The sequence below is a fragment of the Gracilinanus agilis genome, chromosome 1 (assembly GCF_016433145.1).
Source record: "Gracilinanus agilis isolate LMUSP501 chromosome 1, AgileGrace, whole genome shotgun sequence".
NCBI classification, from domain to species: Eukaryota; Metazoa; Chordata; class Mammalia; order Didelphimorphia; family Didelphidae; genus Gracilinanus; species Gracilinanus agilis.
The window spans coordinates 20,402,417-20,422,233 of record NC_058130.1 but is presented as its reverse complement, the minus strand read 5'-3'; the positions used below and the strand labels follow the sequence as shown (position 1 = coordinate 20,422,233).

At 40.6% G+C, this 19,817-nt stretch overlaps 1 protein-coding gene across 1 annotated transcript in view; it reads left to right on the top strand.

Moving 5' to 3' along the window:
- DNAH12 (dynein axonemal heavy chain 12) overlaps positions 1-19,817 on the top strand; it is a 197,713-nt gene that overhangs the window by 36,570 nt on the left and 141,326 nt on the right. Inside the window, exons 12-16 of the mRNA XM_044658364.1 lie at positions 1,910-2,045; positions 4,997-5,122; positions 12,142-12,276; positions 13,298-13,491; positions 14,517-14,760. Coding sequence (XP_044514299.1) covers positions 1,910-2,045; positions 4,997-5,122; positions 12,142-12,276; positions 13,298-13,491; positions 14,517-14,760 — 835 coding nt within the window. The remainder of the gene's footprint in view (positions 1-1,909; positions 2,046-4,996; positions 5,123-12,141; positions 12,277-13,297; positions 13,492-14,516; positions 14,761-19,817) is intronic.

The following is a 19,817-nucleotide window of genomic DNA, read 5'->3' as shown; positions in this document are numbered from 1 at the left end:
ATGAAATCTCAGGTCTGCGCTCCCCTCATCAAAACAAAACAAAACAAAACCCGCAAGTTGGTCCCTGTGTGTTGGAATGAATGTCTGTCCTAACAGAGTGAGGAGAGCCTAGGATATTTTGGAAATTCCTTGTCCTTTAAGCAAATTGACAAGTTCTTACTGAGAAGAATTGACTCAAGATAAACCAAAAAGCACCTAGTTAGTACATTTCACATTAATCCTGCACCATCTCCTTTCTTGGAAAACTGTTGTGTTTCTAAATGTAGAGAGTTTTGAAGAGAAGAGAGGGATGTAGATTGAGGTAAAAAAATACCCCAAAGGGACTTAGCCACTTTCACCATTCCACCTAACAGTAGCTAAGGGCCATTACCCCGTCTTTTCAGATAATATGGATGATATATTTTTTCTATCTTTTAAAAATATTTTTCCATGGTTACGTGATTCATTTTCTCTCCCTCCCTCCTCCTTGAGCTGACAAGCAATTCCACTGGGTTATACATGTATTATCAGATGGTATAGATTAAAGGGAGCCTTTGGAGACCTCTCTAATTATCTAGCTGTGACATGTCCCTTATCCCAGGGATTCAGATCTCACCATGACAATCAGCAAAGGTCCAGGGAAGATTCTTTGCCCTTTTTTTACTGTCCACATTAATAGCACCTTCCCTTAGTTTGTACAATCCATAGATGCCTGTTATAACATAAATGAAATGCAGCCTGAGCTCACCACATAATTAAATAAATAAATAATTCAGAAACCTTTTTATTCTTAGAACATAGGGAGGTGTGTGTGTGTGTGTGTGTGTGTGTGTGTGTGTGCGCGCGCGCGCTGCTATTTATTCTTATATATGGAAGCATGCAGTTATATGGGGTGTTCAGAGAAGTTCAGAACTTCTGGTGGGAAGGCTTGCTGAATCCTTTTCAGCACTGCTCATCTACCTTTGGTGTCCATCTATCACCCAACTTTCACCCTTGGCTCCAAGAAGCTGTAGCATGTTCAGTAGCCATATATTGGTAAACTGTCTTCGCAGACTGGCTAAACCAGGTTAAGGCTAACTGTTAGGCCTCAAAGCCATCAGTAAGTTATCGGGATGTCTACCCCTGGCATTTGAAGACTCTCCCTCACCCTGTAGGGGCAAGCAATAACAATTTGTTCCAACAGCATGAAGGTAGCAGAAACAGGTGCTGTGCAGCCCTTGGAGCTTGGTTGGACATGGAAAATGCTAAGGTCATCCACTGCATCCCAAGCCATGGCCAGTTCTCTTGACTTTTGTCTTGCCATTGGACTTAGATGACTATGGAAGAGAGGGGAAGGCTGATGACTTTATGCAACTCTGCTTCACTTCAGTCCAATTCATGCATAAATCAAAAGACATCAGTGGTGTCATTTTGGTCCTCTTGAGTATGAAGGACAATAACCAGCCAACTAACATATATATGTCATATATCTGTATATATATAAATACACAAATACACCTTAGATTTTTGAGTATCTCTTTCTGAGTACTTTTGGTTTCAGTGCAATTATTAATGATCTATGACTCATCTCCTCTCTGGGTGATGATGAGGGTGTGAAAGAGGGTAGAATCTTGCCTAGTCCAGACCAACCATTTTGCCAAAGGCATGCCATTGGCCACCAAGGGCACTGTACAAGAAAACCCAAATAGATCAGTGTGAACCCCTGATTGTTCTAGAAAAACAACTCATATTTTGTGGATGAATAACCCAGAAGAGTCATAACTTGGCCTTTCCTTATTTCAAAGAAATTCTGGGTTACAGACCAGTGCTCTTACATTAGAAATCAATTGATTATCTTCTAAACTATCACAGACCTATTAATTCATAGTTGTTGGACAAAGTTAGTACAAAATTGTGTCAGAAAAATATTGAAACTCAGTGTCCTTTACAGTATTTGCTGTGAATTTGAAAACATTAAAGATCATGCATTGAAAGTTCCTGACACCACTGAAGAAATGATGGATCTGATAAACTATGTGGAAACAGCCAGAACTAAAGGTGTCCAGGAATTGGCGTTAAGAATCCAGGTAAAACATTTGTCATTGTTGTAGTTTTCTCAGGTGTGTTATTTATACAGTGAGAATTTGTTTTTTTTCTGTCGGGCCTTTTTTTGTGTTTGATACAAAAGTCCCAGGGATTCAGTTTTTCTGTACTTTGAAGCTCAGCTCAAGGTTCCTCTCCTACATGATGCTTTTCCTGATTCCCTCATCCACTCACCCATAAGCTGATAGTACCTGCTCATGTCTCTACATAATCTTCTATTTACTGATTTCATATTTGCTTGTATTTCTCTTTGTTTCTCCCTATAGAACATAAGCTTCTTGAGGGCAGGGACTGCTTTTTTTTTTTTTTTTTTTTTGCTTTTGTATCAGTAGCATTGAACATTGGACCTAGCACATAGTAAGTGCTTTATAAATGCTTGCCAATTGAGAGGTAGATTTAAACATTTAAAGATCACTCTGTAAAATTTTGATTATTTGTGATACTAGAGGTGTAACACCACTAAGAAAGCCCAAAACACTTCCTTGTGTCAATCTGGAAAAACACAGAGCCACCAAGTCATACACTCACACACAATACACCATACAGAGCCATGCTCTAAGACTCTGGAAACAAGGGAAAAGACACCATGACTGGGAATTCCAATCAAACTAAAGAACTTGTGGGTTTTATTTATAAAGATAAACAACTGACTGGTTACTTGGAGGCTAGGGAAAGACCCTAGAATATCTGGGAGCAGCCTAGATACAATAAGGCAAACTTAGAAGACATAAGCATACTTAAGATTTGACTACATCCAGAGTGGTCAATGGGTACAAGATGATCTCTTGTTCAGTTCTGGCAAGGGTCAGTCTGAGACTTTTTTGAAGGCAAGTTCTCATGGGATGTGGGTAAATTGGGGTTTCATAAAACAAGGTTGTCCCGTGGGATGAGTTTAGTTGTTTTTCACAACACCTACCAAAATAGTGAGTGTTGCCCAACTCAAAAAGGAAACCTTCTAACCTCTCCAGCCTATCAAATGAGTCAGTTTAAAAGACCTTCCTCCAATTCAGTTCAACTAATTGATCCACTAGCATTTAGGAAGGAAGTGGCTACTAGATAGATAATAATGCATTTATTAAGTACTCAGCTGTGTTCTAGATACAGTGCTAAGATCTAAAAAATCAAATACAAAACCAAATAAGTCAATTCCTGCCCTCAAGGAAATTACATTCTAATTGGAAAAGCTAATACCTAAAGAGGCATTAGAGAACAGGGAAAGAGCAGGGAGGGAGAGAGGAGGAAGGGAGGCCTGTGGAAGGTTGTGGGGGGCCTGGACCAGAGAAAATCTCATCTTTTGGAGTTGGGGATCCAGAAAAGTAGTGCCAAGGCGAGGAGGCACTACCAGGCTAAGGCAAAAGCTCACCTATCACCTAATAATAATAATAGCATTTATATAGCCCCTACTACCTACCAGGCACTTTGTAATTGTCTCATTTGATCCTTCCAGCAACCCTGAGAGGTAGGTGCTGTAATGGTCTCAGTTTTATAGCTGAGGAAACAGAAGTAGACAGAGGTTGAATGCCTTGCCCAGGGTCCTACAGTTTGTGAGGGTCAGAGACTGGATTTGAACTTAGATCTTCCTGACTCGTAGCCAAGTGCTTTCCATGCACCACCACCTACATACCAGGCACCTATTATGTGCAGGACACTTTTGGGGATATAGAGATGAAAAGTTGCTTCTAGTCTAGTGGAAGGATATTCTGTGTTCATAGATAAATCAAAATTATACACAGTCAAATTATGCCTATTTGTCCATTTTGTCTAATATGACTATTGGAGACACACTATTAACATGAAAACAACCGGATGGGGTCAGGAGAGACCTCCGGCCAGCTGGGACCTTCTGTGGCTCCCAGAATTCAGGCACTGGTCTTGAGTTTGAGAACATGGAACCCACCAAATCTGTTTCAGACCAATTGCCTCCTTGCCACACCTGCCCATCACTTCGCCAAGTGATAAAAGGGGAACAGAGGGACACGCTATTGATATTTGCAGAGAGGCTACCATTTGATGTGGGTCAGGGAAAGCTGGTGATGACCTCCGTGGAGAAGCAAGGAATCATCTGGGAATATCACCCAAGACCCTACATCCATTTATTCATTTATTTATTTATTTAGCCATTTATTTATTTGTTTAGTATTGTTTGATCTTTTTTATTGTATTACCTTCCACAAGTTAAATAGAAGATCCTATATTTAGAGCTGGATGGGGGCTCAGAGATGGTCTAGTCCAATCCCCTCATTTTCCAGATGATGAAGCTGGAGCCTGGAGAAAGGATGGGATTTGACTAAGGTCATACAACTGGTAAGCAGCTGAGCTGAGATTCAGACTTGGGTCTGTGGATGCCACAAACAGCATTCCTTCCCTACAAAGTCCTTTCTCAATCACCTGTCCAGAGAGGCCTCAGCCTGGTAGAATCCCAACGTGACAGAAATGGTAGGAAATCTTCAAGTTCTAATTAGAGCCGATTTCTCATCAGACACATGAGGAATCTCTCTATTGCTTTATTAGATGCTTAGGAGTGAGTGCCACGTAGGAAAAAGCATGAGACTGCTGGATTTAGTGATCACAGAGTCCTGCTGGGGCAAATATTCTTTGGTCCATGGGTCAGTGGGAAGAGTGAAGCCAGCTGGGAGTAAAATTTAGAACTGTTTACTTCATAGTTTAGCAACATGCCACATTACCTAAGGCCTAAATTGGAAAGAATTCTAGTTAATTTATGCCTACTTATGAGTGTTCCATCCCCTTTGTCTTTCCCTACCCCATTGTTTGGAAGGAATGGGAAAGAGATGAAATAGATTATTATTAATTGAACATTTAATTTAATGTCAATGTTGGAACCCGAATTCTTTTTCCATTAAAAAAATAATGTCTTAGATTTAGTATATAGTGTATTATTCCAGGACAAAAATAGAAACTCTCATTTCTTTTGTAGGAAAGCCAGCGCCGAATGAATTACTTTTTGGATGTTTTCATATTTCCCCCTGAGGATTTAGAGTTAAATGCCTGTGTTCTCCTATGGCCCCAGAACATTAATCCAATCTTTAATGAGAATGATGATGTAAGTATATTTCCAATGTATTGGCTCTCACAATGCTCCTGGTGCTCATGAGGCTTGGCTAGCTCATCAGCATTTAAAATAATTTTATAATTTGTGACTTTGGAGGAGAGTTAAAAATATGTGAATTTTTTTTTCCTTTTCAAAGAAAACATGAATGTTAGGTAAGGGCAAAATGGGCTAGGAGAAGTGGGACATGGCCAAGAAGATGACACAGAAGTTAAAAAGCAGAAGCTGGAAGTCAGGATAGAAAGAGCAGGAGACTTCAAGTCTGTTAGGCAAAGTCTTGGTCAGAGTATTGGGGCTCAGAGCAAACCAGAGGAGACAAACAAAATGCTGAGGTTACATATGGAAGCCGAGATCACAGAGCAGTGAAGAGAATGCTGGATCTGGAGTCAGAGAGACACAGAGACTTAGAATCTTAGAGACTTTTCAGAGCACTCAGAAGATAAGTGACATGCCCAAGATCATGCAACTAGCTGTGTCCAGAGGGAAGACTCCCCAGGTTTCCTAAGTCAGAGGTTCTCAATCTTGGATAGAATCGCCTTCATTCCAAAGGGCATTTGTAGATAATTTGTAGATCTATAGACCTGGCTTCTCTGGGATTTGCTTACAGACAGTAAGGGGGTTTGAATATAGGCACCAAAACTCTATCTCCTCTTGATTCTTTTAGACAGCTTCCTGTAGACCAAAAACTGGGCTCCTGGTCCAGGGGCTATGATCCCTTGAATATATAGGTGGTTTTCTCCCTTTGCTTCTGTGGTTATGCATAAAGAATTGTACACAGTTCTGCTAGACTTGGGTGCTGGAATTAGGTTGAAATGTACCAGGATAGGAAAAAAAGAGTGGAGTTTTTTCCCTGCTGGACTGTAGTCCAGGCGGTGAGTCTCATTGGATAAATATATATGAACCCCATCCACAGAATAAGGAGCCAGTACTGCCATCTCCAGAAAAGGCAGAGATGGGGTAGAGGTAACCAGCTGTTTGAGAACTGTAGACAGCTTGGCGTCTCCTGGGAATGCCCTTTGATGTGTGTGGGGGTTGGCATACTGCCAGGGTGAGCATGGGATTGCTTAGAACACTGGCTTGAGAATCGAACAGGTGCAGGCCAGTGACCCTCTGGTGATTAGATATCTTTAGATTAAACCAGCCTCAGTACTTCCAGGAGAAATAAGAAGTAAGAAGTGCTGAGGTCAGATTCCCATATACTGAGAAAATTTGAAGAATCTCTTCTGCGAGAAGGAAGACCCAGGGGGAAAGGTAGGATGAAGGCCAGGGAAAACTGGGTAAGGAGTCTTTGAAGTTCATTCAGCCTTCTGAATCTATATAACTTATAATTTATTTAATTTAAAATTTAATACATTTAATTTATACATTTGGATTTTTCTGGTTTGTTTTATCTTCCTTTTGCTCATAGTTACTAGATATAAACATTTTTAGATGATCACAAGGGCTTCTGTGTCTGCTGTGTCAGGCAGGACTAAATCTAGATTCCCAGTTGGATGGGAGAAGACTGTCTTTCCCCTGGAAGATGGTACAAAGGGAGAAGGATGCTCACTCTGCAGGTGGAGAACCTGGGTTTCAAGCTGGCTTGGGCTGCTGGCTCCCTTGGTGACCTTGTGGAAGTCACTTCCATGGGCTTGAGTTTCCTCTGGGTAAAATGAAGGGTTGGCCTAGATTGGAGCTTTTTAAACATTTTTTTTTCCTGATCCCCTCTGGAAGCCTGGGGAAGCCTATGTACCTCTTCAGGATGATGGTTTTAAGGGTATAAAATGAAACACACAGGGTTCCAAAGGAAATCTATTATATTGAAGTTCGTGACCAAAATATTAAAACCTATTCACTGACCCCTGGTTTGGGCCTCTGCAGCTGGACCAGATTGAAGTTCTTTTCAGTATGAGATATCTCTCTCCCTTTTAGTGTCTAGGGGTGGCAATCAGGAAGAATTGGCTGCTCTGGGCATTTGCCTTAGAATAAGAACTCTAGGATTATAGTAACTAGTACCAGGTGGAGAAGGCTGGTCATTCTGGCGAAAGGACTAAGCTTGGTAGAAATACTATGTTTTGTCTCATAGTTTACTTTAAAAAACTTTTAATTTAAATTTTATTCTTCCCCAATTACTATGTAAAATGTTTCCAACATTTAAAAAAGATTTTGAGTCTCAAATTCTCTCTCCCCTGAGAGAGTAAGAAATGTGATATAGATTTTACATGTGCAATCATGCAAAACATTTTTCCATATTAATTGTTTTGTGAGGGGAATCTTGAACAAAAAAATTAAGAAAATTAAAAAGTTTGCTTTGGTTTGGATTCAGACTCCATCAGTTCTTTCTTTGGAAGCAGATGGCATTTTTTATTGTGAGTCCTTTAGGATTGTTTTGGAACATTGTATTGTTGAGAATAGCAAAGTTATTCACAATTGTTCATCGTGTTGCTGTCAACTGTGTACAATGTTCTGGTTCTGCTTACTTCACTCTACTTCAGTTCAAGTAAGTCTTTCCAGGTTTTTCTGAGTTCCTCCTGCTCATCATTTCTTATGGCACAATAGTAATCCCCTACAATCATATTCTATAACTTACTTAGCCATTCCCCAATTGATGAGTATCCCCTCACTCTCCAATTCTTTGCCTCTACAAAAAGAGATACTTTACATATTTTTTATAGATAGGCCCTCCCCTTTTTTGTTTTTTATATCTTTGGGCTAGAAACCTAGAAATGATATTACTGTGTCAAAGGATATGTATGGTTTTATACCCTTTGGACATAGATCCAAATTGCCCACCAAAATGGTTGCCTCAGTTCACAACTACCCCAACATTTTTTTTCAAAATTGTCTCAATTTTCCCACACCTCTTCCAAGTTTATTTTCCTTTTCCATTGTACTAGCCAATCTGATAAGTGTGAGATGGCATCTCAGAGTTATTTTACTCTGCATTTCTTTAATTAATAGTGATTTAGGGGACAGCTAGATGGCTTAGTGGATTGAGAGCCAGGCCCAGAGACAGGAGGTCCTGGGTTTAAATCTGGCCTTAGACACTTCCCAGCTGTGTGACCCTGGACAAGTCACTTAACCCCCATTGCCTAGCCCTTGCAACTCTTCTACTTTGGAATTAATACACTGTATTGATTCTAAGATAGAAGGTAAGGATTTTTTAAAAATAGAGATTTAGAGCATTTTCCCACACTATAGAGAGATCTAATTACTTTGAAAACTGTCCATATCCTTTGGCCAGTTATTGCCTGGGAAATGACTTGTCTTTTTATACATTTGACTCAAAGGAGACCTTTATTAGGCCTGTACATTTTTTTCCCCACAATTAATATGTATTACTCTCCTACCCCCCCTCCAGTTTTATCCTTTTCTCTTTCCTTTCATTCTGTACATCCTCAAAAATATCTTAGTTTCTGACTACCATATCCCCCAGTTTGTCCTCTTTTCTATCAGCTCTATCTCCTTTTCTTGTTTCCTTCTCCATAGGGTGAGATAGATTTCTATACCCAATTGATTGGGTGTGTTCTTCCCTCTTTGAACCAATTCTGATGAGAGTAAGGGTCACATGCTCCTCTCCTACCTCATTTTCCCCTCCACTGTAAAAGCTCTTTTATGTGAGATAATTCTGTTTCTTCTTCCACCCTCCTCACGATGCATTCCTCTTTCTCATGTCTTGATTTAATTTTATTTTTATATCATCCTATCATATTAATTTCACACCGTTGTCCTCTGTCTTTCTATATTACTTCTAACTGACCTAATAATAAATAATAGAATTCTTTAGAGTTATAAGAATCATCTTGGTATGTAGGGATGTAAACAGTTTAACATTATTGAATATCTCTTGATTTCTCTTTCTTGTTTATCTTTTTATGCTTCTCTTGAGTCTTGTAGTTGAGAGTCAAATTTTCCATTCATCCCTGGTCTTTTCATCAGGAATGTTTGAGAGTCCTCTATTTCATCGAATACCCATTCTCATCCCCCTTCTCCCCCAAAGGTTTATGCTCAGTTTTGTTGGGTGATTCTTGATTCATATCTTAGCTCCTTTGCATTCAAGGCCTTTGATCCATTAATGTAGAAGCTGATAAATTTTGTGTTATTTTGACTGGATATTTGAATTGTTTCTTTTTGGCTGTTTGTGATATTTTCTCCTTGATCTGGGAATTTGGCTATTATATTCTTGGAAATTATCCTTTTGGGATCTCTTTCAGGGGTGATTGGTGGATTCTTTCAATTTCTATGTTACCTAGAAAATAATGACCTGATCAAGAATATCAAGGCAGTTTTTCTTGATAATTTCTTGAAAGAAGAGCTTTTTTAAAATTATAACTTTCAGGTAATCCATTTATTCTTAGATTATGTCTCCTGGATTTATTTTCTAGATCAGTTGTTTTTCTCTCCTATTTTTTTTTTCATTTTTAAACTGGTTGCTTCTTGATATCTCATGGAGTCATTATTTTCTACTTCTAATTTTTAAGGCATTATTTTCTTGAGCGAGCTTTTGCATCTCCTTTTCTATTTGTCTGATTCTACTTTGTAAAGAGTTCTTTTCTTCAATGAATTTTTATTACTCTTTCCCTATATAGCCAATTCTGCCTTTTAAGGAGTTTTTCTATTTGGCTAATTCTGCTTTTTTAAGGAGTTCTTCTCCTAAGTGGATTTTATGCCTCTTTTTACCAATTGGCCTGCTCTGTTTTTTAAGGTATTAATTCCTTTAGTATTTTTTGTGCCTCCTTTCCCAAGCTCTTGACTCTTTTTTCATGATTTTCCTTTATCATTCACTTCTTTTTCCAATTTTCCTTCTCTCTCTCTTACTGGATTTTAAAAATCACTTTTGAACTTCATCATTAATTCTATTTGGACTTGAGAACAATTCATGTTTTTCTTGGAGGCTTTCGATATAATAATATTGACTTATTGTCTTCTGAGTTTGTGTTTTTGCTTTCCCTGTCACCAAAATAACTTTCTGTGTTGTTTCTTTCTTTGTTGTTTGCTCATTTCCCAGCCTTTTTCTTTTCTTTTAACTTTTTTAGAGCTTCCATTAGAGCTGGTTCTGGGGATCTATCTGCTTTCACTTTCTTCAAGGTAGTATGCTGTAAGGAGAGCTGTGTTTAATACTCTCCTTACCCATAACCACAAGCACTCTTTTCTGCCTTGGAACTGTGACCAGGGTCCCCTACTCCCCTGTGGCTGCAAGTACTGATATGTGTCAGTGTTTTTTCTCACCCTGACTGGGGACTATGATCTGGATCTGCTTATGGGCAATGTGACAAGAATATTTCATTCAGATATAGCAAGGGACTCCTGGAATCTCCTTCTAAGCATTTGTACAGCCCTTCCCTGCCCCTTTACTGTCTGTGACGGAGAGCTCTGGAAGCTTTGGATGCTAATCCAGTTGCCTCGAAGTCTGTTGCCCCAGTGGGGCCTGCTTTGGCATTCTACTTTGTCCTCCAATTCCACTCCAGTGTAATAAGTCTTTCATGCTGGTCTTCTAAATTGTTTTGGACTGAAAAATTATTTCACCCCATCCTCTTGTGGGTTATGCTGCTCCAGAATTCATTTTGAGGTATCATGTCATAGTTTTTTGGAGGATAATTTGATAGAGATCAGGTGAGTTGTTTATGTCCTCTACCATCTTCATAGTTTACTTTTGAATAAAAAAATACTTTGTATTTTTTTTTCAGATAAAAGTTCTTTATTTTGTAGACTGAATGTAAGGAGGACCATATGCAATAAATTAGTGATGCTACTGAAGTTTACTGTATAAACTATTAGGTCCATTGATAACTTAAAAAATTAATAGCTTAGAATCTATTAAGACTATTAATCTTATGTGCCTTAGATATTCTGTATCTGAGGGAGGGTTGAGGATAGAATACCAAGAGGCAGGATAGAAATGTTTTGATATATAGAAATCAACCTAAGATATTAGAGTATGCTAAGAATAATGCACAGAGAGGTATCTAGCTGACTCAGTGGATAGAGAGCTGGGACTGGAGATGGAATGCCTCAAGTTCCAGTGTGACCCCAGATACTTCCTAGTTGTGTGACCCTAGGCAGGTTATTTAACCCCCCAGTGACCAGCCCTTACCACTCTTCTGCCTTGGAACCAATATGTAGTATTTATTTTGATACAGAAGGTAAGGGTTTAAAAAAAAAAAAAGAAGAATCCACAGAATGTAGCACTTATTTTGAAACTGAAAATTGGCTATACATCCTTAGTATTCTTATTGGACTGAATAGATGCTAGGTTTCCTAAAAATCTTGGCCTAGTAATTATGTTTGATTCAACTTTGGGTTGTGAATTTGAATCTCATAAAAAGCCAATGATTTACTTAACAAAACGGCCCCCACCTCCCAGTTTGGGAAAATTTGATTCAAAATATGGTAAGTAGCCTTTCATTTATATCTATCTGTATGATATTGAGAAAAATATTGAAGCCTTTTGCTTTTACTACATTTTTTTCCCTATTTCCCAATATGTCTTACCTTTTTTTTTTTTAAACTTAAATCTCCCCCATTAAACTGGGAACTCCTTGAGAATAGAGACTGTCTTTTGTAGCCCCGCTGCTTAGCACAGTACCCGGTGCATATATGTTGGCTTAATTGATGTTTATTGGTTGATTATTGATAAATTAAAGAAACAGTTGGGCAAAACCAGTGGACCTAACTGCGTTTTTTTGGTTTTTGTTTTTGTTTTGTTTTTAAACCCTTAACTTCTGTGTAGTGGCTCATGGATGGAAGTGTGGTAAGGGTGGGCAATGGGGGTCAAGTGACTTGCCCAGGGTCACACAGCAGGGAAGTGTCTGAGGCTGGATTTGAACCCAGGACCTCCTGTCTCTAGGCCTGACTCTCAATCCACTGAGCTACCCAGCTCTCCCCCCCACCCACCCCAGCTGCGTTTTTTAACTTGGATTGCTGCCGGTAATGGTAGATTGTCATTGCATCTCTCTGTTTTCATGATCACCCTCCACTTAGATTTTCCAGGTGGAATGTGGTCCATTAACACAGCCCAATTCTCCTTTACACAGCTCATTGAGAACGCAAAGCGGAAAGGCGAGACTGAATTGGTGGCCAAGAGAGAAAAACTCATTTTGGAAGTTGAAAAGGCAACTCGGCGCATGGAAGAGTTTACGGAATATGCAGAATTGGAACGAATGCAGCAGGTCAGAGACTCATGTGCTGTATTTCAGGCCAGAAAATGGCCTCTGAGTCAAAAGGCCCTGGGTTCAGATTGGGCCCTTTTGCATATACTAGCCATGTGATCCTAGGCAAGTCACTTAACATCTCAGACATCCAGGGAGCTTTCCAAGTTATGGGGCAGAACTCCATCTGTCCTGGGAGAGGGAGCTTCCTCCTGGGAGTTTTTTATGCTGCTGAAATTACAGGTCTTGCTCTACATCTCATTTCCAAAATTTATTGGAAGAAAAATTTGTATTTTTTAAAAATTTTAATGAAAAATTATTTTTTTCTTTTTTACCAATTACACATAATAACAAATGTCCACATAAGTGTTCCAAAGTTATATGATCCAAATTGTCTCCCTTCCTTTTTTCTGTCCCCCTCCCAGAGCTGGTAAGCTAATTGGAGTGAAGGCTGACCCACCAGCTTTTCCTGTTTGGAAGCCTTCATCACCTTTTATACAATTTCTACCCATCCTTCCTAGTTGTGTCCTCTAGGGATGAAGAGAACAAACCCAAGCCCTTTCTCAAGCTCCTTTGGTGGCTTAGCTGCCCTTCAGTACCATACAGGCCACCCTTTACACCCGGGGCACTTTCTTACCCATCAAGCTCCTTCCCAAGAATGTGGCCCCCAGACCTGCCTATCCCTTCTCGAGTTCTGAGCACTATGCTTTCCTCAGTGGGGCCCAGACTTGCTTTGGTTTTCATGGCCACCCTAGGGACCACCATCTTGGTTTGAATTGAGTTGGAGGGCTATGAAAGCCCCCAGTTCTTCTTCAGACAGACTGTTTTCAAGTCATGCCTCCCCCTTGGCACGTGAGAGGCTGATTTTTCTTTTTAACCTGAGTGTAAGACTATGGAGTACCTGTCACATAGTAGATGCCTTGTGAACCCTGGTTAGTTCCCCTTTTAAACAGAACTTATCCATATTCTGGCCTGTCAAAATGCTGTTTCTCTAATCTCACCTGAGTGTTTATTTCTCAAGAGATCAAAACTCTGCTTTCAGTATGTGACAGATGTGAGAGTGCTCCAGAAACGTATTCAGGATGCTGAAGATACGGTGAATTTTATTAACAAAGAAGAAGCACTCTTCAAATGGGAACAGACCAAGTACCCAGAACTGGACAAGCTGAAAGTCAGTGTTGAGCCCTACCAGAAGTTCTTTTCTTTCATTTTGAAGTGGCAGCGAACAGAGAAACGGTAATTGTAGCTTTGATAAGAGGACCCACTGCTTAAAAAAAAATATGTGAACAGCCTGAAGTGGGAATTCATTCCATTTCCCTTGGACAAGTGCTTTGAAGTGGGACGTACTTGTAGACAAATGAAATTAAACCTAAATGTTTGACTATTTTGGAGAACCATCCTGTTGACTGAATTAGTATCGGTGGGTATTAAAAAAATTATGTGGACTTTACACTTTGCTATTCATAGGAACATCAGATCATACATTTAGGGCTGGAAGGCAGCTTAGAACTGTATCATCCAACTCCTTCATTTTCTGGATGAGGAGACCTAAAGCGACTTGTCCAGGGTACCCCAGGGAGTAAGTAGCTGAGTCAGAATTTTCTTGATGTATTTTTTTTGCTGTATGTTTGGAGATTTGCTGGGGAAATAAGGAGGGAACATGGAATGTACTGGGCTCACTTGACTGTCCTAGGATCCATAGGTGGGGTTTACAAAATCCACAAATTCTGTGTTTTTCTTGACCTTCTTTCTAAGAATTGTGAGGGTGAAATCACAAATGGGAAGTATAATCTGGAATTGCTTCACATCTTGTTTGTGATTCTGGATCCCATGTTCACTGAGTAAAGCTCGATGCTGTAGAATGGACATGAATGAGAGCCAGAGTCAGCCCCTCTGGGTCCTCTCTCTGCCTCTGCCTCCAGCTAGCTGGGTGACTTCCAACAGTCCTTTAACCTCTCAGCTTCCTCATCCTCAGATATGAAAGGGTTTAATGAGAGGATATTTAAGACCTTTTCTAACTCTAAAACTTAAAAAAAACCCAAAACCCTTACCTTTCTTCTTGGAATCAATACTGTGTATTGGTTCCAAGGCAAAAGAGTGGTAAGGGCTAGAGAGTGAGAATTAAGTGACTTGTCCAGGGTCACCCAGCTAGAAAATGTCTGAGGCTAAAACCTTTCATCTCTAGACCTGACATTCAATCCACTAACCCACCTAACTGCCCCTGAAACTCTTAATTGTTGGTAATTTCCCTTTCCCTCCAGGTGGATGGATGGAGGCTTTCTGGACCTTAATGGGGAAAGCATGGAATCTGATGTGGATGAATTTTTTAGAGAAGTTTATAAGAGCCTGAGGTTTTTCCAGCTGAAACAAAAGAAAGAAGCCTTAGAAAAAAGAAAGGCAGCAGGAAGGCGATCAATAACAGAAGAAAAAATTGAAGAAGAAATTAAAGATAACCCAACAGTGGCTATGTGTTCTTCAGTCATGGAGCAGATAAAATCCTTTAAGGTAGGAGACTGAGGGCCATAGGATTGCAAGAGCCCATCGGTCAGCCCCCAGGTAAAATCCAGGTCTGCCCTCAGAGAGGGGGAAAGCCCCCATACCTCTATAAACAAGTATAAAACACATAACCAATAAATGCAAGCTGATCTGGAGCGCAAGAACATTGGGAAAAGCCTCAGGGAGGAGATGGTATTGGGGCTGGGCTTTGAAGGAAATTATTCTAAGAGGCAAAGGTGAAGAGAGGATGTACTCTAGGCACAGGCAAACCTGTTCCCTGGGTTTTGCAAGTCTAGGATAAATTCTTCTGTGTGGCATTCAAGGTCCTCTATATTTTGGTTCTGTTGTTTTTTTTTTCACCCCAAATTTGTGGCATGAGCCCTTCCCTCCATTATAGGGTTGCCATTTGCCTTGCTGTCCCCAGCACACATTGTGTACCTTTTTACTTCATCCCTTAATACTGGTTCTTCTCACTCTCCTTTTCTTTCCCTGCCCACCCTTAGAACATAGACTCTTGGGATCTTCAAGCTAGGACTCCTAGTAGAGAGAGTGCCACAGCACTTAGTGTTTGGCCACCATTGTTTCTCTGCCCTTCAGAGCCTCTGTGAGTTTTCTCCCCCATCACCAATTGTCCGACCATGTCTCTAATGCCACATGAATCTGGTACATCTTTCGGATAGTCCTTCCTTGAGATCTGCCCAACCCACTGGCAGGTTTGCCCGGGTTCCTTTGAGGTTGCATAGATGGCTGTGCCAAATGTGGTAGTGCTCATGTTGCATCATTTGTTGGGATCCACCACAGTCAGCTTGGGCTCCCTCCCTGTGTTCTTCCATCGAGGAAGAGGCCAGATTGGGAATGTGGAGAGGGAGAGCAGGGACAGTATTTGACAACAAACTGGAAGGTGGAGGTAAAGGCAGGTAATGAGAGAAGATAATGGAGCTTGTGAGCCAGGAGATTGGAGGAGTGCTGGTGTCCTCTGACTTAGAATCAGTACAGCGTATCGGTTCCAAGGCAGAAGAGTATATGGACTAAGCAGTGGGGGTTCAGTGACTTGCCCAGGTTCACACAGCTAGGAAACTTCTAAGGCCTGATTTGAACCCCAGACCTCCCATCTCTGGACCTGGCTCTCAATCCACTGAGCCATTGAGCTCTCCAGTGGTGATGTTCTGGACAGAAACTAGGAAGTTAGTCATGAAACATTTAAATACTCCTCTGTGTCAGACTGTGGCAAGTGCCAGGTGTTTGGAAGAGGGGTGGGCTTTGGTGTGGGGGGCAGGGAGGAGAGAGAACATCTAGGACTGCAGAGGGTGGCCAGGGACAAAGTGTATGCTGGGAGAGGGATGAGAGAGAACCAGTTTTTCTTGTGTACAAGGGAATGGGAAGAGGGCAAGAATAAAGGGAAGCATTGCCATAACAGAATGGGGTTTCCAGAGGCGGGATGGGGTAAAGGCAGGATTGAACTGAACAAGGATAAGATAGCAGGAAGAAGTAGTTGCATGGGAAGGTGGTGCTACCTTAGTAGACAGATGAGGAAAACTGCTCTGAAAAATGATGGTTTTGGTGAATCAGCAAACATTTTTTAAAATGTAAAGAAATTCAGCTGGGAACAGGATGATGAACTGAATGAGTCAGTGAAGTAAGCAATACTGTGTGGCTTATTAATAATAATATGAATGGACTTCCGGTTAAGATGGCGGCAGAGTAAGGAGCAGCTGCTCGATCTCTCCTAACTGATGCATACAAGACTCCTCAAAGGGACATAAAAATGAGTCCAGAAGAACGAAGGAACCCCACAACAGGGAGCAGCATTGAAGGTATGCAGAATCGGGGCATTTCCACGCTATAAAGTGGTAAAATAGCTCTCACTAAAACGTTAGAGGAAGAAGCCCCTCCCCCACCCCCCACACCGCACACCTCGCCCAACACCAACGGGCAAGAGTGAAAACAGGACTGGGGCAACCAGATAATCACTGGCAGCCCCAGGGCTTGTACCTGTGTGCTGCAAGACAGGACCCCAAGTGGCTGGGGGTTGTATACGGACTTTCCCCCAGCGTCCACGTGGGTGAAAGCACCGCCTCCGACCTGGACAAAGGCCTCTAAAACTCGGCCTTTCCCAAGCGCTGAAGGCATCGCCTCAGGTGCGAATAAAGATCTCCAGCCCATGGACCAGGGTCTACCAGGAGGCCTGACCCCGAGGACAAGGAGACCGGAGCCCCTGGGAGCTTGCAAGGCGCAGGCAGACCCTGAGTTGGAAGACAAAGCTGAAAAGGGGAAGGGCTAACAATGGCAAGCAATAAGGAAGTCCAGAAGAAAAAGACTATCAAGAGAAATTCTGGAACACTGGACAACTTCTACACAGAGAAAATCCAGACAACAGAGGAGGAAAAAAAAAAATCCAAACCTTCCCCAAAAAATGAAAGCTGGTCACAAGCTATTGAAGAGTTCAAAAATGAAATGCTGAGGAAGATGGAAGAAATCTGGCAAGAAAATAACAGTTTAAAAGGCAGAATTTCACAATTGGAAAGTGAGACAAGTCAACTGAAGACCAAAAATGACCAGATTGAAAAGGAAAACCAAAAAACTAAAGCGGAAAACCAAAACATTATAGCTGAAAACCAGTCCTTAAAGGCTAGAATCGAACATTTAGAAACCAATGATCTCTCAAGACAACAAGAACAAATAAAACAAAGTCAAAAGACTGATAAAATAGAAGGAAACATGAAATATCTTAATGAGAAAGTGACAGACCAAGAAAACCGGTCTAGAAGAGACAACTTGAGAATCATTGGTCTTCCAGAAAAGGCAGAAATTGATAGAAACTTGGACTCCATACTTAAAGAAATTATTCAGCAAAATTGCCCTGAAGTTCTACAACAAGAGGGCAATATAGACATTGAAAGGATCCATAGATCACCCTCTACACTAGACCCAGAAAAGCCAACACCCAGAAATATAATAGCGAAGAGCTTTCAAGTTAAAGAAAAAAATCTTACAAGAAGCCAGAAAGAGACAATTCAAATATCAAGGAGCACCAATTAGGATCACACAGGATCTGGTAGCCTCAACGCTAAAAGACCGCAAGGCTTGGAATACAATATTCAGAAAGGCAAGAGAGCTGGGCCTTCAGCCACGAATCAACTACCTAGTGAAACTAACCATATACTTTCAGGGGAAAGTATGGGCATTCAACAAAATTGAAGAATTCCAAGTTTTTGCACAAAAGAGACTGGGACTAAATGGAAAGTTTGACACTCAACCACAAATATCAAGAGAAAGATGAAAAGGTAAATAAGAAACAGAGGGAAAAGAAAGAAAACTCATAATCTTTTAAGCTTGACTCTTTAAGGACATAAATAAGATCTAATTATCTGTATTACTAGGTGGAGAAATGCTATGTATAATTCTCTGTAGTGAACTCTATACACTATTATAATATTCACTCTTATAGCAACCAGAAGAATAATTCATAGGGAGAGGACAGGATACTAAATGGTCTAAGAAGACATGGGGGGTGGGAAAGAGGGGGGGGAATAGCAGGGGACACCAAGAAAAATCTGAGTAAATAAGAAAAATAAGATATTCTATTACACACAAAGAGGGCATGGGAAGGAGAGGGGATAAATAATACCATAAGAAGGAGAGGAAGAGAGCATAATCAAACCTTACTCTCAGTGTAATCAACCCGGAGAAGGAAGAGTAGCTTTATTATCCATCCAGATAAAAAACTCTATCTAACCCTACTGAGAAAGTCAGAAGGGATAAACCAAAGGGAGCAGGGGAGTGGGGAGGCCAAAAAAGGGAGGGGAGAAGAAGGGGGAGGGAATTCATTTGGTCTTTAAAAAACAAAAAGAGGGGAATAACAAGGAAGGGGGCAGAAAGGGAAATCAATCAAGGGAGGGGATAAGGGATACTGGCTCAAAGTAAACCACTGGTGTAAAAGAAAATAGTGTAATAAGAAGGAGTGGGTCTAGGGGAGGATACAAAAATGTCAGTGAATACACAACTAACAATTGTAACTCTGAATGTGAATGGGATGAACTCGCTCATAAAACGGAAGCAAATAGCAGAGTGAATCAGAAACCAAAATCCTACCATAGGTTGTCTACAAGAAACACATATGAGGCGGGTAGACACACACAAGTTCAAGGTTAAGGGTATGAGCAAAATCTTTTGGGCATCAAATGAGAAAAAGAAGGCAGGAGTGGCTATCATGATCTCTGACAAAGCCAAAGTAAAAATAGATAAGATTAAAAAAGACAGGGAAGGTCATTACATCCTGATAATAAGGCAGTATAAACAATGAGGAAATAACACTGCTCAATATATATGCACCAAGTGGTATAGCATCCAAATTCATAAAGGAGAAACTGGCAGAGCTCAAGAAGGAAATAGATAGTAAAACCATTATAGTGGGAGATCTAAATATTCCTCTTTCAGATCTAGATAAATCAAACCAAAAAATAAATAAGAGGGGGCAGCTGGGTAGCTCAGTGGAGTGAGAGTCAGGCCTAGAGACAGGAGGTCCTAGGTTCAAACCCGGCCTCAGCCACTTCCCAGCTGTGTGACACTGGGCAAGTCACTTGACCCCCATTGCCCACCCTTACCACTCTGCCACCTATGAGACAAAACACCGAAGTACAGGGGTTTAAAAAAAAATAAATAAGAAAGAGGTAAGAGAGATGAATGAAGTCCTAGAAAAATTAGATTTAATTGATATGTGGAGAAAAATAAATAGGGACAAAAAGGAATACACCTTCTTTTCAGCTGCACATGGTACATTCACAAAGATTGACCATGTAATAGGGCATAGAGTCATGGCAAACAAATGCAAAAGAGCAGATATAATAAATATAACCTTCTCAGATCATAATGCGATAAAAATAATAATTAGTAAGGGCACCTGGACAGGTAAATCAAAAACCAATTGGAAATTAAACAATATGATTCTCCAAAACCAAATTGTCAAAGAAGAAATCATAGAAACAATCAATAATTTCATTGAAGAGAATGACAATGATGAGACATCCTACCAGACTCTGTGGGATGCGGCCAAGGCAGTACTCAGG